At 43.0% G+C, this 16,751-nt stretch overlaps 1 protein-coding gene across 2 annotated transcripts in view; it reads left to right on the forward strand.

Annotated features, from left to right (window-relative positions):
• LOC146064510 (putative serine protease K12H4.7) overlaps positions 1–16,751 on the forward strand; it is a 39,622-nt gene that overhangs the window by 18,304 nt on the left and 4,567 nt on the right. For both annotated transcript variants that reach the window (XM_083178061.1, XM_083178063.1), the window contains exons 6-7: positions 10,529–10,730; positions 15,775–15,865. In XM_083178061.1, the coding sequence (XP_083034187.1) occupies positions 10,529–10,730; positions 15,775–15,865 (293 nt within the window). The remainder of the gene's footprint in view (positions 1–10,528; positions 10,731–15,774; positions 15,866–16,751) is intronic.

Genomic DNA, 16,751 nt, shown 5'->3' on the forward strand with positions numbered 1-16,751 from the left:
CCACTTTCCTACCATCCACTCCACAGGCGCCGAAGCGTTCTTTTCAGGCTCACTCCCAGCAGTCCTTTCGGGCAAGTAAATTCCGCCCTAAAGCCAGGGGTGGTTCAAACGCTGCAAGAGGCTCCCGTGGTAAATTCAGGAAGCCTTCCGCTTCGGCCACCGCAGAGCGGCCATCCGGGGCAGCTGCAGGGAAACCAGCAGCATGACGGTGGGGCTCCACCATTAGCTCCGGCAGAGGTGGGAGCCAGACTGGCGTTCTTCGGCCAGGTTTGGGAAGCCTCGTGCCTCAATTCTTGGGTGCAGGCTCTTATTACGCACGGCTACAAGCTGGAGTTTGCAGTTCAGCCACCTCAGAGGTTCTTCAAATCAGGCCTCCCAGCGTCCCCAGAGGACCAAGTGGTGTTGCAGCAAGCAATCCAAAAGCTGGTACAGGCCAAGGTTATAACCCGGGTCCCTCCCCTAGAGAGGGGGCAGGGTTATTACTCGAACCTATTTGTAGTTCCAAAACCAGACGGGTCAGTACGCCCAATTTTGAACTTAAAATCCCTGAATCCCTTCTTGAAAGTAACCAAATTCAAGATGGAGTCCTTGCGGGCCGTGATAGCGGCACTGGAGGAGGGGGAGTTCTTGGCGTCCTTAGATGTGAAGGACGCCTACCTTCACATCCCTATATGGCCCCCTCATCAGAAATACCTGAGGTTTGCGCTGCTAAACGAGCACTATCAGTTTCGCGCACTGCCATTCGGCTTGTCCTCAGCCCCGCGCATATTCACCAAGGTGATGGCGGAGATGATGGTGGTTTTAAGGAAAAAGGGTATCTGTGTGATACCATACTTGGACGACCTGCTAGTAAAGGCGCGGTCGCCACAGGAACTACAGACAGCCTTACAAGTTACCATACAGACCCTGTCGGGCCATGGTTGGCTCCTGAATCTGGCAAGGTCCTCTCTGATCCCTTCACAGAGACTCCAGTTCCTGGGCATGGTGATGGACACAGCTCTCATGAGAGTGTCCCTGCCACAGGACAAGGTGTTGGACATCCAGCAGCTGGTCACAGACTTGCTGAGGACCCCCCAGGTGACGGTGCACCAGTGCATTGTCCTATTGGGAAAGATGGTCGCCTCTTTCGAGGCTCTCCAATTCGGGAGGTTTCACAGCAGGATTTTCCAGCTCGATCTCCTAGGGAAGTGGTCCGGTTCACACCGCCAGATGCACCGGCGTATTGTGTTGTCATCTCGGACCAGACTGTCACTACAGTGGTGGCTCCACACGCCCAACCTGCTGGCAGGGCGTCGGATTGGCATCCAGAATTGGGTCTTAGTCACCACGGATGCAAGCCTCACAGGATGGGGGGCAGTGACCATGGGTCAGTCCTTTCAGGGCAAGTGGACCCTATGGGAAACACGCCTCCATATCAACAACCTGGAGTTACGTGCTGTGTATTACGCACTTCTGAAGGCGGCCCCTCTCCTCAGCGGTCAGGCGGTCCGTATCCAATCAGACAACGCCACCACTGTGGCATTCCTGGACAGGGCGGGACCAAGAGCAGGCCCTGTATGAGGGAAGCATCGAAGATCCTGTCCTGGGCAGAGAGTCACTGCCAGGCGCTCTCGGCCATATTCATACCCAGGGTGGACAACTGGGAAGCAGACTTCCTCAGTCGCCACGAGCTCCACCCCGGGGAATGGAGTCTACACCACCAGGTATTCAGTTCTCTGGTGGCTCGGTGGGGGACCCCACTGGTAGACTTGATGGCATCAAGAAGCAACTGGAAAGTATCCAGGTACTTCTCGAGGGCAAGAGACCCTCAGGCAGAAGGAGTGGACGCCCTCTCCATACCGTGGACGTTCAACAGCCTGGTGTATGTCTTCCCACCGATCCCCCTAGTGGCTCGGGTGCTAAGGAAGATAAGAAGAGACGGAACCGAGGTGATTCTGGTGGCCCCAGACTGGCCACGAAGAACGTGGTACCCGGAGCTTCTAAGTCTACAAAGGGACTCGTGGCGCCTACCCCTGCAAAGAGATCTACTCATGCAAGGACCGTGCGTCTTCCAGGCCTTGGAACAGCTGCGTTTGACGGCCTGGAAGTTGAACGGCAGATCCTGACTCAGAAGGGGTTTCACACTTCAGTCATCAGAACTATGACAAGTGCAAGGAAACCGGTAACAGCTGCACATTACCACCATATCTGGAAAAGATATGTGGGTTGGTGTGAACAGGAAAAGTTTACTCCTTCAGAGTTCAAACTGGAAAGGTTTCTTAGCTTTCTTCAAGCTGGTCTGGATCTAGGCCTACGCCTAGGCTCTTTGAAAGTGCAGGTATCTGCATTATCTGTTTTCTTCCAGAGGAAACTGGCTAATATTCCTGAAGTGCAGACATTTCTGCAAGGAGTATTGCATATACAGCCTCCTTTTGTGGCCCCTACTCCACCGTGGGACTTGGATGTTGTGCTGAAGTTCCTTAAATCCTCCTGGTTTGAGCCCTTGGAGGAAATTGACCTGAAATATTTAACTTGGAAGACAGTGGTCTTACTAGCCCTAGCTTCGGCTAGGAGGGTCTCGGAACTAGGGGCATTGACTTGCAAGAGTCCTTATTTGATATTCTTTGAGGACAGGGCAGAATTACGCACTAACCCGCGTTTTCTACCCAAAGTGGTGTCTGCGTTCCATGTGAACCAACCAATTGTGGTTCCTGCTGGTGGGCCTCATTCTGAGGTGCCAACGTCCTTGGACGTAGTAAGGATTCTCCGTGTCTACATCAGGAGAACAGCAAGGATTCGCAAAACTGATGGACTTTTCGTCCTCTATGACGCCCAAAAGATTGGACGTCCTGCTTCCAAGCAGTCTATTGCACGATGGATATGTGCAACCATTAAACAGGCTTATGTGGTAGCAAAGCTGCCTATGCCTGTTGGGGTGAAAGCTCACTCTACTCGTTCTGTGGGGACATCCTGGGCGGCTGCCCGAGGAGTTTCGGCCTTACAATTGTGTAGAGCAGCCACATGGTCTGGCCAACACACTTTTGTCAAATTTTATAAGTTTGATGCTCTGGCCACTGAGGATACTCAGTTTGGGCAAGCGGTGCTGCGGCAATAGGTTCCGCACAATCCCGCCCGTTCTGATATCTTTGGTATATCCCCATCGTTATGAACGACTCCCTGTATCCCATAAGAATGATAGAGAAAATAGGATTTTAATACCTACCGGTAAATCCTTTTCTCGAAGTTCTTATGGGATACAGGGCGCCCGCCTCTGTGCGGAGGTTTGCCTTGCTCACTTTGTGAGATATGGACCAATACTGGGTCCTTCTGATACCCTTTTTGTTCCTGGCGGACATAAGGGTGTAGGTTACCTAGGTAACTTAAACTTACATAGTGTACCTTAAAGGTCCACGAGTGTAAATTGTCACTTAGGTGATAATTCTATACATTGTTCCAGTTGGAACACAGTTTAAAATAGTTGTCATGTTGACATGTTCTTAGGCCCTTAGACTTCCCAGGTTATGGGGTTGCTAATGTGGTCTGTTATGTTGAATGTTGGGTGTGCTGGATGAATCTCACCACGGTAAATATACACGTATTCCTCTCATATTGTTCTTCTCCTTCGGCACAGTTCACTTAACTGAAGCTAGAGGGAGGGGAGCAGAGGGGAGGAGCCAGTACACCCTGTATAAATTTTTATATGTGCCTGTCTCCTTCGGATAAGCTCTTTTCCTCATCGTTATGAACGACTCCCTGTATCCCATAAGAACTTTGAGAAAAGGATTTACCGGTAGGTATTAAAATCCTATTTTTTTTTTGTAAATGCTTTATTTGTATAAATGGGAAAGAACACTTATTCTCTCCTTGGAGGTTGGTAGAAAAAAAAAAAAAAATTTAATTCAGTTAGGAGCGAGGGGCATGAGTTACCTTGGAAACCTCAGCAATGGCAGTGGAATTCACCAGATTCCTGGCCAATACTCAGCCTGGACTCATCTATCTTTGTATGCAGCCCTGTGGGCCTGGAAACTAAAGTTCCAGGACAGGATGCATCAAGCATTGCCTTTTGCTTGTGATGCATCCTGCCACTCTTCACAAGCATAAAGGTGTTTATTAATGCAGTTTGCTTGAAGAAAAAGACTCATAGGGGTAAATATACTAAGATAGGAGTTCTATTGAAGATGGGATGTTAGCAACCCATAGCAACCAATCAGATTTTACTTATTTAGCACCATCTAGAACAGGGGTCGGGAACCAATGGCTCGCGAGCCAGGTGTGGCTCTTTTGATGATTGCATATGGCTCGCAGACTGCCTGATTTTTTATCCCCTTTCTATGAGGATACGCGGCTGACATCGGGGGAATGGATTGAGCCGTCAGCGCGGCGGCGGGGGGGGATGTGGGTGGAAGAGCTGATACGCCGCAGTGTGTACTGTAGGCTCTTCCAGCTACATCCCACACCCGCCGTGCTGACAGGCTGCCCGCCGCGCTGATAGGCTCCCCACCTCTGCTGACACGTGGGGAATCACTGCGCGCCACACGGGTGCTGGAGGCTTTTGGACACTGACGGTGAGTGTAACTTACAGCAGTAAGTTTGTGCTGGGGCATTCTGTGCACTTCTATTATACTGCTGGGGGCATTATGTGTGGTATACTGCTGGGGGCATTATGTGTGGTATACTGCTGGGGGCATTATGTGTGGTATACTGCTGGGGGCATCATGTGTGGTATACTGCTGGGGGCATTATGTGTGGTATATTGCTGGGGGCATTCTGTGCACTTCTATTATACTGCTGGGGGCATTATGTGTGTGTTATACTGCTGGGGGCATTATCTGTGGTATACTGCTGGGGGCATTATGTGTGTGTTATACTGCTGGGGGCATTATGTGGGGTATACTGCTGGGGGCATTATGTGTGTTATACTGCTGGGGGCATTATGTGTGTTATACTGCTGGGGGCATTATGTGTGTTATACTGCTGGGGGCATTATGTGTGTTATACTGCTGGGGGCATTATGTGTGTTATACTGCTGGGGGCATTATCTGTGTTCCTGCTGGGGGCATTATCTGTGTTCCTGCTGGGGGCATTATGTGTGGTATACTGCTGGGGGCATTATGTGTGGTATACTGCTGGGGGCATTATGTGTGTTATACTGCTGGAGGCATTATGTGTGTTATACTGCTGGAGGCATTATGTGTGTTATACTGCTGGGGGCATTATGTGTGGTATACTGCTGGGGGCATTATGTGTGGTATACTGCTGGGGGCATTCTGTGCACTTCTATTATACTGCTGGGGGCATTATGTGTGTGTTATACTGCTGGGGGCATTATGTGTGGTATACTGCTGGGGGCATTATGTGGGGTATACTGCTGGGGGCATTATGTGTGTTATACTGCTCGCATTAATGGTGAGTATTATAACAACATTATTTAAAAGAATAAATTCAGAGGCGTTTTATACTGACATTTACTTGAATTCACTTTTAAAATATATTATATGGCTCTCACTGAAATAAATTTCCAAATATTTTGCTTTCATGGCTCTCTTAGTCAAAAAGGTTCCTGACCCCTGATCTAGAAGATACAAGATATAATCTGATTGGTTGCCCATAGCAACCAATCAGATTATATCTTCAATAGAACTCCCATCTTTGTATATTTACCCCCTAGAATTTATAGGCTCATAAACCTGGATTTCCTATCTGCCGCGGGTGGTGCTGGGAATATTGGCACACTACACTGTACACCTCTACACTATACATTCTGTTTTGTACACAGGCAGAGCATATACTAGGGAGAATGAGAAGGCTAGGATGTATTCTAGAACTGCTGCTTTTCTAGGGTGTAGTATCACAGAAAAGGCCAGAACATAATTCCAACCAGCTTCATTCCGATAACTTAATCCTGTTGACTGCTTGGTCCTGGATTTATTCTCTTTAGGAAGTCTAATTACGCACTGAGTCTTTGGAACGGCTCTGAATGGAGATGTGTTTGCCAAAGAAATGTTTTCTTTGTGCTTAGCCCTCAGTGTTTTTAAAAGAACACATCAGCCGAGCAATAGGGAATATATGGCTTGCATCTAAAGTGACCTTAAATAACAGGATGCAGCCAAGTGAATACGAAGACTTGCATTTGTGAGAGCAGTTGCTTTTACTGTTGTCTAAAGATGAATATTAAAGGTGCAATATAACTTCTTCTGCTTTGGGAACACCTCCCAACGGAATTATGCTCATATTGACTGTGTCCTCCTAAATTATACTTTTCAAGCAAACTGTGTCGCTTCAGTAAGTATAAAAGAAATTAAAAAACATCCCAAAAACCTACTTTGCATAACTATAGTGAGCTATACATTTGCAATGTATATCCCCAATTCGCAATCAAATTTGGGAAATTTTGCATATAAAAAAATTCACAGTTTTTCAGACAACCCCCCCCCCCCCCCCAAACGTTATGGGTGGGACTGGCAGCTCATAACTGGGATTGCATCAAACAAAACTTACAACCACCAATTTTTCTCGCTGTAACTACCCTGTCATTAATCTGTTGTTACACTGTTAGAGGTCCATACTGTACATCTGATTGCTGTAATTCCCTGGTTCCTCCAAAAAGATGGATTTCCCCAAGTAGCATGATCATTTTTTTTTTATTATTATTATTATTATTATTATTATTATTATTATTGCATCACACTGGTTCCGCAGCACCTAATAGAAATAATACATTTGGAAAACGGCGACAAAGTATAAGACCATTTAGAACAAGTGCAAGGTTAGTGGGTTACCCACTTCAATCAGAGGGCTCTGGAGTGTGTTCTACTGCTCCTGAATAAGACCAAATTGAAAGTACAGATAATTCAAATAATGCGCTAGTCATTTTGTTAAATAAAACATGTATGTGAAGGTTATTGGACATTACTATAACTATATATATATATATATATATATATATATATATATATATATATATATATATATATATATATATACTATTAGAAATTCATAGTGCTTCCTTTAAGTGGATTTTATGAAATAAACTTTTAACATCTGACTAGCGCATCATTTTAATTTATCAGTGTCGCCTCATTCGGAGCAGTAGAACACACTTTGGAGCCCTCTGAAGTGGGTAACTTTATTTTTTGCTTACTCTGTACATGGTAAATAAAGACGATTGCATCAGGGGACAGGACACAAGTAATTATTAGGGTGGCAGAGACCTAGGGTTAGGTGCCATTGAAAGGAGTGAGAGGAAACTGGCCATGAGGGGAGAGGATCCTGCTTGTGAGTGCTTTCCTCCTAAATAGGAGGGGGAAGACACAGGGGTGACCCGGAAAGGGGTATTCGTGAGCATAAACAGAACGTTAGGATGAGAGAGTGCTGGATTTTCTGAATAGCAGAGGATGCCTTTCGCATGCCAGCGATTGGGTGTTGGTGGCCAAAATTCCTGCACCATAATTAAGACTGGTAGCCAGAGATATGCACTATTTTTCTATTCGCTTTTGCTTATAGAAGGGAATATTAAGTATAGATTGTAAGCTTGTGAGCAGGGCTCTCCTACCTCTGTCGGTTTGTTACTACCCAGTTTGTTTTATCACTGTTTCCTACTGTAAAGCACAACGGAATTTGCTGCGCAATATAAGAAGCTTTAAATATTCTTACCCAGCCCCTGTCAGGATTTTTTATTTATTTTTATTTTTTTGCATCCCGAATGACTAATATATAAATTGCGAAGAGCATCGGTATCCAACATTTCTGGAAAGGCCTGCAGGCTCGTGCCAGACTTGACTGGATTTCTTGGTAACTCTGCAATGACTAGCTTGTAGCTTTTTCCCATCCGCATAGCTTCTGTAATATTATAGAGGCTTGCCTACCCTCCCGGAATGGCCGGGAGCCTCCCGGAAATCGGGTCCGCCTCCCCGCCCCCCCGGGAAGGTGGGCAAGTCTCCCGCGTTCTTGTAATTGCCCCCACAGAGAGGGGGCGGGGCTAAAATGACGCAATCATGACATTTCGCGTAATTTAAGTGCTGCCCACAAATCAGAGTTTTCCTGCATGGGGGCGGGGCCAAGTAATGTCAGCCTTGCTGCCGCCCCCCTGACGTGTTGCCCCTCCGGGCTTCTCCCGGAGAGGTAAATTTGAAAGTAGGCAAGTATGATATTATACAATATGTCTTATTGTTTTTCCCTTATATGAAATCCCTCACTGTGCTTGGATTTTATGTACGAACTTCAGGTGTGTGTAATTTTTCATTTTATAAAACTGAAAAGAATGAAAGGCACATGTGTAAATATTCTTTATCTTCTATGAACATCCATATTTATGCCTAAAGGCAAAGGGGGGATCCAGTTGTGAACAAAGGGTTGTATGATCGTTTCCAAGTCATTCTAACCAAGCAAATGTTCGGTCCCACATACTATTACATGTCAGACCCATCTGTAATATTGTGGAAATTGTTATATTGTAACCGGGGACTGCCAGAACCAGGCATCATAGTGTGATAAAGAAGCACTAATACTATTTTATAATTGTGAAATCTCTAGATAATCTAGAATATTGAGGGTCCATTTGCATTTGATAAAGTGACATCAGTGTGCCAAATTCTTAATTGGATTTTATTTTTTTACTTTTACTGCAAATTGATCCTGTTGTTGCAACATTTGAGGAGCGTGATATTTCCCAAGCCCTTGGACAGATCACCAACTTCCTCCTTTTGACATTTAAATTGGTCAGATGTTTGATGTTGGCTTTTAACTCTCCTTTCCAGACTGAACATTGCGGTTTTCTTTTTCCTTCCAAATGTGTATCCCAGCATAATATGAAATCGTTTTTCCCATGTAAGAGGGAGGAAGATGCCAAATTTGGACTGTTCCTGTTTGTTTTGGAATGAAGAGTGTGTACAACGTTGTGACGCTTTTTACAGTCTGTATGGGTGAAAGATTGAAGTGTTAAGCATGTTATAATCTGATCTGCTTTTAACCATCAAACTGTGTTAGGGAAATGCATATCCTTTTTTTTAAATAGAAAATAAAATATGTATTTGGACTATCAATAGTTAGATCAGCTGGACCTTGGAAACTGTAGTCATGTTTTAGTAAGATTTTTATGTTTCATAAATACTTCCATGTTTGGACTGAGGATCAAACTGGTCTTGACCTAAACTGATCATGTTTAAACTGTTCGTTGCTGCCGGGATATTGAGGATGAGCGGCTCTTTTTAGTGCTAATTGTCTTGATCCACGTTTAACGACCTTGAAGAGGTTCGTGTACAGTAAGGCCAGCTGTTTTTAATTGTTTTGGTTTCTTAGATCTGCCTCTTTTCCCACAACCTCTACTAATCCCTACTCTAACTTTTTTTTGGATAACTTCCTGAATAAAAGATCTGCCAAGCATGGAACGTAATAGGCCAGGAACAAAATTGTAGCTCCAGGGATGATCTTGACTTTGTGATACCACTAGCACTTTTAATAAGAATTGTTCTGAAACTGTAGCAGGCCAATAATTGTAACATATATGTCTCAGATGGTAAGGAATTATTTATTTATTTAAATCCACTTGTATTGCGCAACTTTTAAATCTTTTCAGGTGGTGTGACAACATTGTTTGCATGTATATTTTAAGCTTTTGAGTGCCATTTTGAATTTGTCAAAATAGGTGTGGAAATTGCCAAGCAAACATTTTTATTCATCATAATCTGTAATAAATAAATTTGCATATAAAAAAAAAAAAAATTCTATATAAAAGTAACCATCGCTCAAATGTGAGCGATGCTGGCATTTTTTGCGGATATTTTGAACATGTCTCATTAATGTTGGCACTCAAAGGATTAAGTGTGTAATAGCTTATGGCAGAGGTTTCCTAACTGTGCCATGGCACCCTGGGATACCTCGGGACACTTGCAGGGATGCCTCAGGTTGGTGGTCCAGAACCAATGCAGATTATTTATGGTCCTTGAAATAAGCAAAACCATTGCTAGTATCTGTCGATCATAAAATATTTGTACAAACAGAAGTGAATCCTGATCCTCCGTACATAATTAACCCTAAGGAAACACCATTTACCTAATTGAGAAATGTAAAAAATATTAAATAAGAAATTTGTTATCCTAGGGGTGCCATGAAATTAATTTTGCTACTCCAAGGTGCTGTGATTCTAAAGAGTTTGGGAACCACTGGCTTATGGTATTGGCAATATCTGGAAATAAAAAAGCTATCGTGGAACACAGAATGGATGAGAACCCCTACTTTGTAGTTTTTCTTCGTCAAACCTTAGTAGTTCTTCTTAGAAGTGCTGCAAAAATGGGTCCACTGCAGTTATTACTGAAATGTCTTTTTCATTCTACTCATTAGTTGCTCTGCCAACACAATAATGAACTCCTGGTCTGAATGTCTCTGAGATAGTAAATGATACAAAACGTGGTTCTCTGGATCAGCTCCTGAATAAATTCTCTATTGTGTTGACTGGCAATATATATACGTATGAATTGATGTGCAAACCTTGCTGAAAATAACTGACTTTTTAACTATTTTTGTGATGTATATATTTTTTTTATTTAAAAAGGGCATCAAGGGCACCAATGTCACGATCCAGGTTGTTTGTGATATTATGGCGAGTGAGTCACTGGGCTCCCCATATGAGAGATACGCTGAAGTTATCCAAACCATTATGAAAGCCAAAACAGAAAAGTGCATTGATGCAAGCTACCAGAAATATATCCAAGATATGAGTGACTGCAGCTGGGGAGGTCCTTCTTCATCTAGAGGTAGGGAGGCATACCGGCTGCCGGGGAAGCACTTAAATAGGTCTTTCCATTCTTTTGAATTCACAGAACTTTATTAACATTAGCTATGACAATAGTTTATATGTATCAGTGAAGTGTGGTAAATTCTTGCTGCGCCATGCTAAATTACACTGTGGTCCAGGAAACCACTAATGTTTCATACCCCTATGCAGATACAGCAGCAGTCACATACAGAATATAGACATGCTACATATCATTTTAATGATGGGAAGCTGCTTGTGTATTATATTCACTCTGTTTTGCAAATAATATGCAATTTAGCAGAAAAAAAAAACAGAAAAAAAGATTCACAGTGCTTCAGAGTCACACAGAGCTCACATGGTCTATATACGCATGGAGGATAGATGTCTGTAGCTGTTGGGTTGCCACTTATCCATGAACGTCGCAACATTTTTACAGGGCTGCAGCGGATGGAAACGCACAGGATTCACTGAACATTTTGGTCTGTTTGTTTGTTAACCTTGAAATCCATGCAAAATGAATTCTGTGTAAATAGAGGGTGGTGTGTAAAAAAATTATAGGATCTGGTTTCTTGGCCTCCTCCTAGGGCATATGACTGAATAGTGTATTCACGAAGTACAAAAGATGGAAACTGAGACCTCCCCCCCCCCCCCCCCCCCCCCAAAAAAAAAAGACGAGTGCATGTGTTCTAGGTAACCCCTCAGTTGTGGTGCTTTTTTTTTTTTTTTTTTGGTACTTGTTTCCTAGCACAGCGCCACCGATTTTTAATTGTATGAAATCGGGTCGCAAAAAATCGGGTTCATCGCATGCAACCAAATTGCATGCGATGTGATCGACCCGACCGACCCAATTTTTACATTGGAACCAATGTTAAATAGACCCCATTTTTCATTGTATGCCCCCCCCCCCATTGTTACCTCCACGATCAACGTCAACCCGAAGCGTGGCGAGCGCAGCTGTACGCATCCTCCGATCTTTTCATACCCACACTATCCACGTCGGCGTGGAGTTGATTTTATATAGTGTGGCGAGCCCACGCGCATTACTTCAGACGTATTACGCGGGACTATACACAGAAGAAAAAACAAACTAGCAGCGCTGGGGTATTTCAACAATCAATGACAAGTGAATCAATTAATAAAAAGTTATAACAAATTTAATGACACATAAATCACAATTTATCCGGATATAAAACTATATCATAAAAAAAATAATTCTAAAAATGCAAAACTTGATAAGAGTGGATTTAGGTAATATCATATAACCTGCACTGGATGATTCAGAGTCCCGTGTGGAGAAGTCCATATGTGAACCACAATTGAGGGAATGGCCGCTGGAGGTTATTTGGATGAAGTCCTTCTTTAAATTAGGGCAGGTAATACCCACGGAAGGTAAGACCTCAACGATGGATGCGGTGAAATTTTTGTAAATCCCGAATGGTGGTGGTACGTTCTCCCTGGTAGTACGAACTCTGGTCCAGAAAGTTTAGCAGGCAGGTATTGGGTGAGAATCCACTAGGCACCAACGCGTTTCGCTGACCCCTGTCAGCTTTATCAAGGTGTCTATATGAGTGTGCCTTAGGGGTATTTATACCCATACTTCCTGGTGGATAATTACCATACAAAATTGATTCACTTGTAATTTCAAAAATAATAAAATCAAAGAGATGCTCGGAGACAGAACTAAATATATTATACAATTCACATATGATATCGAATTAAAAATAGCATGATAAACCACTTTAAAGCATTTAGATGGACTGTATTATAAATTGTAACTTAGTTACGAGATTATACTTCCGGGTCATTTCCGGATTATTTACATCATAACATTTCAAAGGGATTTCCAGAAAACCCACAAAAACCATTACAGCATATTGTCCTTAATAAAATTTAATAAGCAAAGAATAATGTACACTGTAGATCTTTATAAGGAACCTTTTATGTTCGTACACACAGCCTATCATTTATAGGAAGTGACGTTACGTTAAGACTCGTGTCCCGGAAGTGAAACATTACTTATGTTCCACAGTGAATAAACATCTATTGGATTTTGATAATCCTTTAAAACCTTAGTAGAATATCAGAGGGGGGTCGCGTGCATACCTCTTATTTGCCGATCTAGCCCCCGTCTCCTTGATCGTCCATTTGCGGACGCTAACTCCGGAGACCAGAAGCGCCGGAAATGATGTCATAGCACATCGGTCCGTCTGAATATTGATTCCCCGCCACCTATTCGTGGTCCGGGAAATGTTTGCGTTCCACCGCTCAGTCCATTTCCTGCGTGGACTAGCTGCGCTCGCCACGCTTTGGGCTCGGTGGCTTGCTGCGCTCGCCACACTATATAAACTCAACTCCACGCCGACGTGGATAGTGGGTGTATGAAAAGGTCAGAGGAAGCGTACCGCCGCCCCTCGCGGGCTCGCTGCGCTCGCCACGCTTCGGGTTGATGTTGATCGTGGCGTTGCGTTAACAATGGGGGGGGGGGGGATTTGACACAATTGACCATCAGGGTGGGTTTACAATTAAAAATCGGGTCTGGGGGGAATTTTTACATTGTAAAAATCAGGTCGGTCGCATTATAATGGCATGCGATGCCACCGATTTTTCAAAGTGCGTTAACTTCTTTAAAGCCCGAAAATCGGGTCGGTCGGGTCCCATCGCATACCTTAAGTTAAGGTATGCGATGGGACCCGACGGGCGCCGTGCTAGGAATCAAGTACCTTTCCTTTTTTTTTTTTTTTTTTGTTTCTCTTTTGGCTTCTGTATGAAGCTTTTGGTGATTCGATAAATCCATTGCTTTACAATTAATGACATTGCCACACTGTACCTGAAGTGCAGGAGACTTGTATCCATATTACTGGAATTACCGAAAAGGTTGCTTGGATTAATTGTTTGCTTTCAGTTGATCTGTTTTTCATTCAAGCTGTTTACTTCTCCAAGAACTTTACAACGTAGTTTGTGAATTTCTACAGTGAGGTGCACTACAAGGTCAATAGTGGTTTAGCATCCCATGCAGCTGAGTGGCACAATCCTTTGTACCTCGACAAAGGGGGAATGCCAGCCCCGAAACAACATTGGTTTATTGCTTTTGCACAATATATTTGAAATCACCTCAAAGTGCTGTCGTTTGGATTTATTTCTACCTCTACTATATATCTATATCGCAGTGCCAGCCCAGAACTGCTGAGAGGTAAGGTGTGACCACCTCCCCGGTGTTCCAATGCAATGGTACACAATAATGGGGATGTAGCATGGCCCTTTCCAGTTGCTATATGCCCCAGTAAATAAAGGTAATCTGTCGTTTTTTAGTGAAAGTATAATTTTTTTTTTTTTATTTAAGCATGAATTTTTTTTTTTTTTATGACTTCAAAGGAAGCCCATGTAACCAGGCAGATTCTCATTAAGGGTATTAACTTGGTGCAGGTCAAGTAACAGAAGAGGTAGATTGCTTAGGTGTGTGTATATATAAGGTCTACACAATGGCCTGAGTCCATGATCTGCCATCCTTATTAGCATCATAAGCATCTGATCAGATGTTTATCAGGATCAGCAGGTAGGAGATTACAAATTTATGTTAATTCTTAATTAAAATATAATTAGCTGTCAAACTGCACAGTTCATAAACTCCATTACGGTGCTGTATTTAACCTATGATGCTCAGACCTTGGCAAAATTGTACATACAAGTGCAAAAAAAAAACACTAATACAAATTTAAAATCTAAATTAATTACTGTTCATTTTTAAATAAAACCACTAGTTTTGTTTAACGCTCATTCCAATTACAAAGTCCTCTGACTACACCCACTGATACAAGCCCATCACCACATATGCTCGGTGCGACTCACGCCGGTGCACTGATTGTCGATAATCTCTGAACTGTGCAAAATTCAGGGTGGTCTCTCTCCCTCCAACAAATAAACTGAAAATGTGTCTGTCCTTCTGTCTTTCTATACAAATCCACAGTTCACATCGTGAAATTTTACACGGCCAAAGCAAAAAAAAAATTGATTACGGTTCAATTATTTATAAACCACAATTCTTGTTGTGCGCTCATATGTATGTCCAGCATAACTCAGGAATGACTGCAGCAATTTACACCAAACTTGGTACACACATTACTTACAATCTGTGAACAAACTCTGTGAGGGTAACACAACCCTAAGGCTGAGGCATCAGCACAGAGTATTTCAGCAGACAGCATAACTCTGGAGAAATTTACACTCCACTTGATACACATCAATTACAATCTGTGAACAAGCAGCACAGACTATATCAAGATATGCTTGATATGTCATTGACAGGGTTGCATGTGACGGGGACAGTAACATGATGTGAGGAGGGGAATGGAGATGGCATGAATCCACACAAAGTGTTGTTGGTGGCAGTAGCAGGGTTCCCCAGCAGCGCAGAGTATATCAGGAGATGCTTAATGTGCTGTGCTCCATCGTAAATTAATGAGTAACAAATGTTTGTACTGTGTGTGTGTATAGTAGTTAAATTGATTTTTGTAAAGAAACATTCTTAAAATCCTGGAGAACGATGGGTACTCCAGCTAGTTCTTAATAAAATCTATAGCTTATTGGTGTGTATTTGTGTTTCCTCTGTAGAACCACCACAATGCGCACTTGTTTTGGATTTCATGACTCACTTTGCTCCTTTAATGGATCATGTACCATAATGTTTATTTTGTTCGTGAGAACTCCGTTTGGAAGTTCTCTCCCTCTGTGACTCTAGTTCTCAGCTGTGTGCTACCACCTCCGTAAAACAGTATAAATCTGACTACATGTGAACTAAACATGTGCTTGTCATTAACAATGTTATTACAGTTGCAGCAAAAGGAAGCATTATGTGCCAGAAATATACTATACTGACCTTCTCAGGCATCTGTTTGTTTTATTGCTGTATATCTCAAACCATACAATACTGTCTTATGAATGATGAAGACTAAACACTGAATATACAGACATCCAAAAGGTAATAAAAGTGTTAATCTTTTTTTTTTTTTTTTTTTTCTTCTCCCTTTCTTCCTCTTTTACTTAAGGTCGGCAATGGCTGTACCAGACGTGCACCGAATTTGGATATTTTCAGTCTACAGATTCAAGTGCTCAGCCATTCTCAGGTTTTCCTTTAAGGTAATGTACATTTTATCATTACCTCTTATGTAAGACTTATCACATAATGTTCCCTGTATCCCTTTACTATCACTTTAATTTTACACCAATGTGATGCCATGGGGTGGTTCTGCTGGACTGGCTTGGGGGGGTCCCGTGCCCTGGACTTGTCCAATAGTAATGTTAGGGACTTGTTGGATAGAGGTTACCGTAATAATGGCCATTATGCAAAGAACCTCTGAAATGCAATAAAGCAAAATTATTAATAGGTTTAGCATTTGTATTTTGGTGCACCTTGCTGCACTACAAGTCTCAGCAGGTAGCATGTCGCATGTTCAGGGTGTGCAGTCTAGGGCCCCTCCTCTTACAGCTGTGACCCCGCTCATTCATACTCCCAACATGTGAATGGAAGACGGGTGTGATACTTTTCTGCACCTTGACCATGGGGTGATATGTACCCCATTACACACTTTTTATGATTGGATAAAATAATTTTTGGAATCCATTAAGTCTGAGTGCCGCTACTTTGACGGACTGATAGATATTAATATAAAATACATTTCCAAGTGTACCTGTGCTGTATATACAGTGTAGTAGCCATGATCGTCATCCTTCCAATTCACTAGTGATCCATGTAACACTGACGCAGTGCTTATTTGCTGCTAGACATGTGTGAACCCACGTTTACCCACGTCATTACTGACACTTGAGAAGGAGTTTGCAGTCCCTGGATAGTCCAGTGTGAAGACTGGGATGTGTTCTAAAAGGAATGCAAAAAAGGCCTGTGTTATGGGTGGATCACGTTTCCAATCGCAAATCCACTGTTTCACAGGCCATGTTAAGTTGGATTTGAGGTAAGTAGTTAAAGTAGACCTTGGCTATGGTAAATTGTCGCATTAAAGAGCAT

Source organism: Crinia signifera, chromosome 3, assembly GCF_055691185.1.
Source record: "Crinia signifera chromosome 3, ASM5569118v1, whole genome shotgun sequence".
Taxonomy (NCBI): domain Eukaryota; kingdom Metazoa; phylum Chordata; class Amphibia; order Anura; family Myobatrachidae; genus Crinia; species Crinia signifera.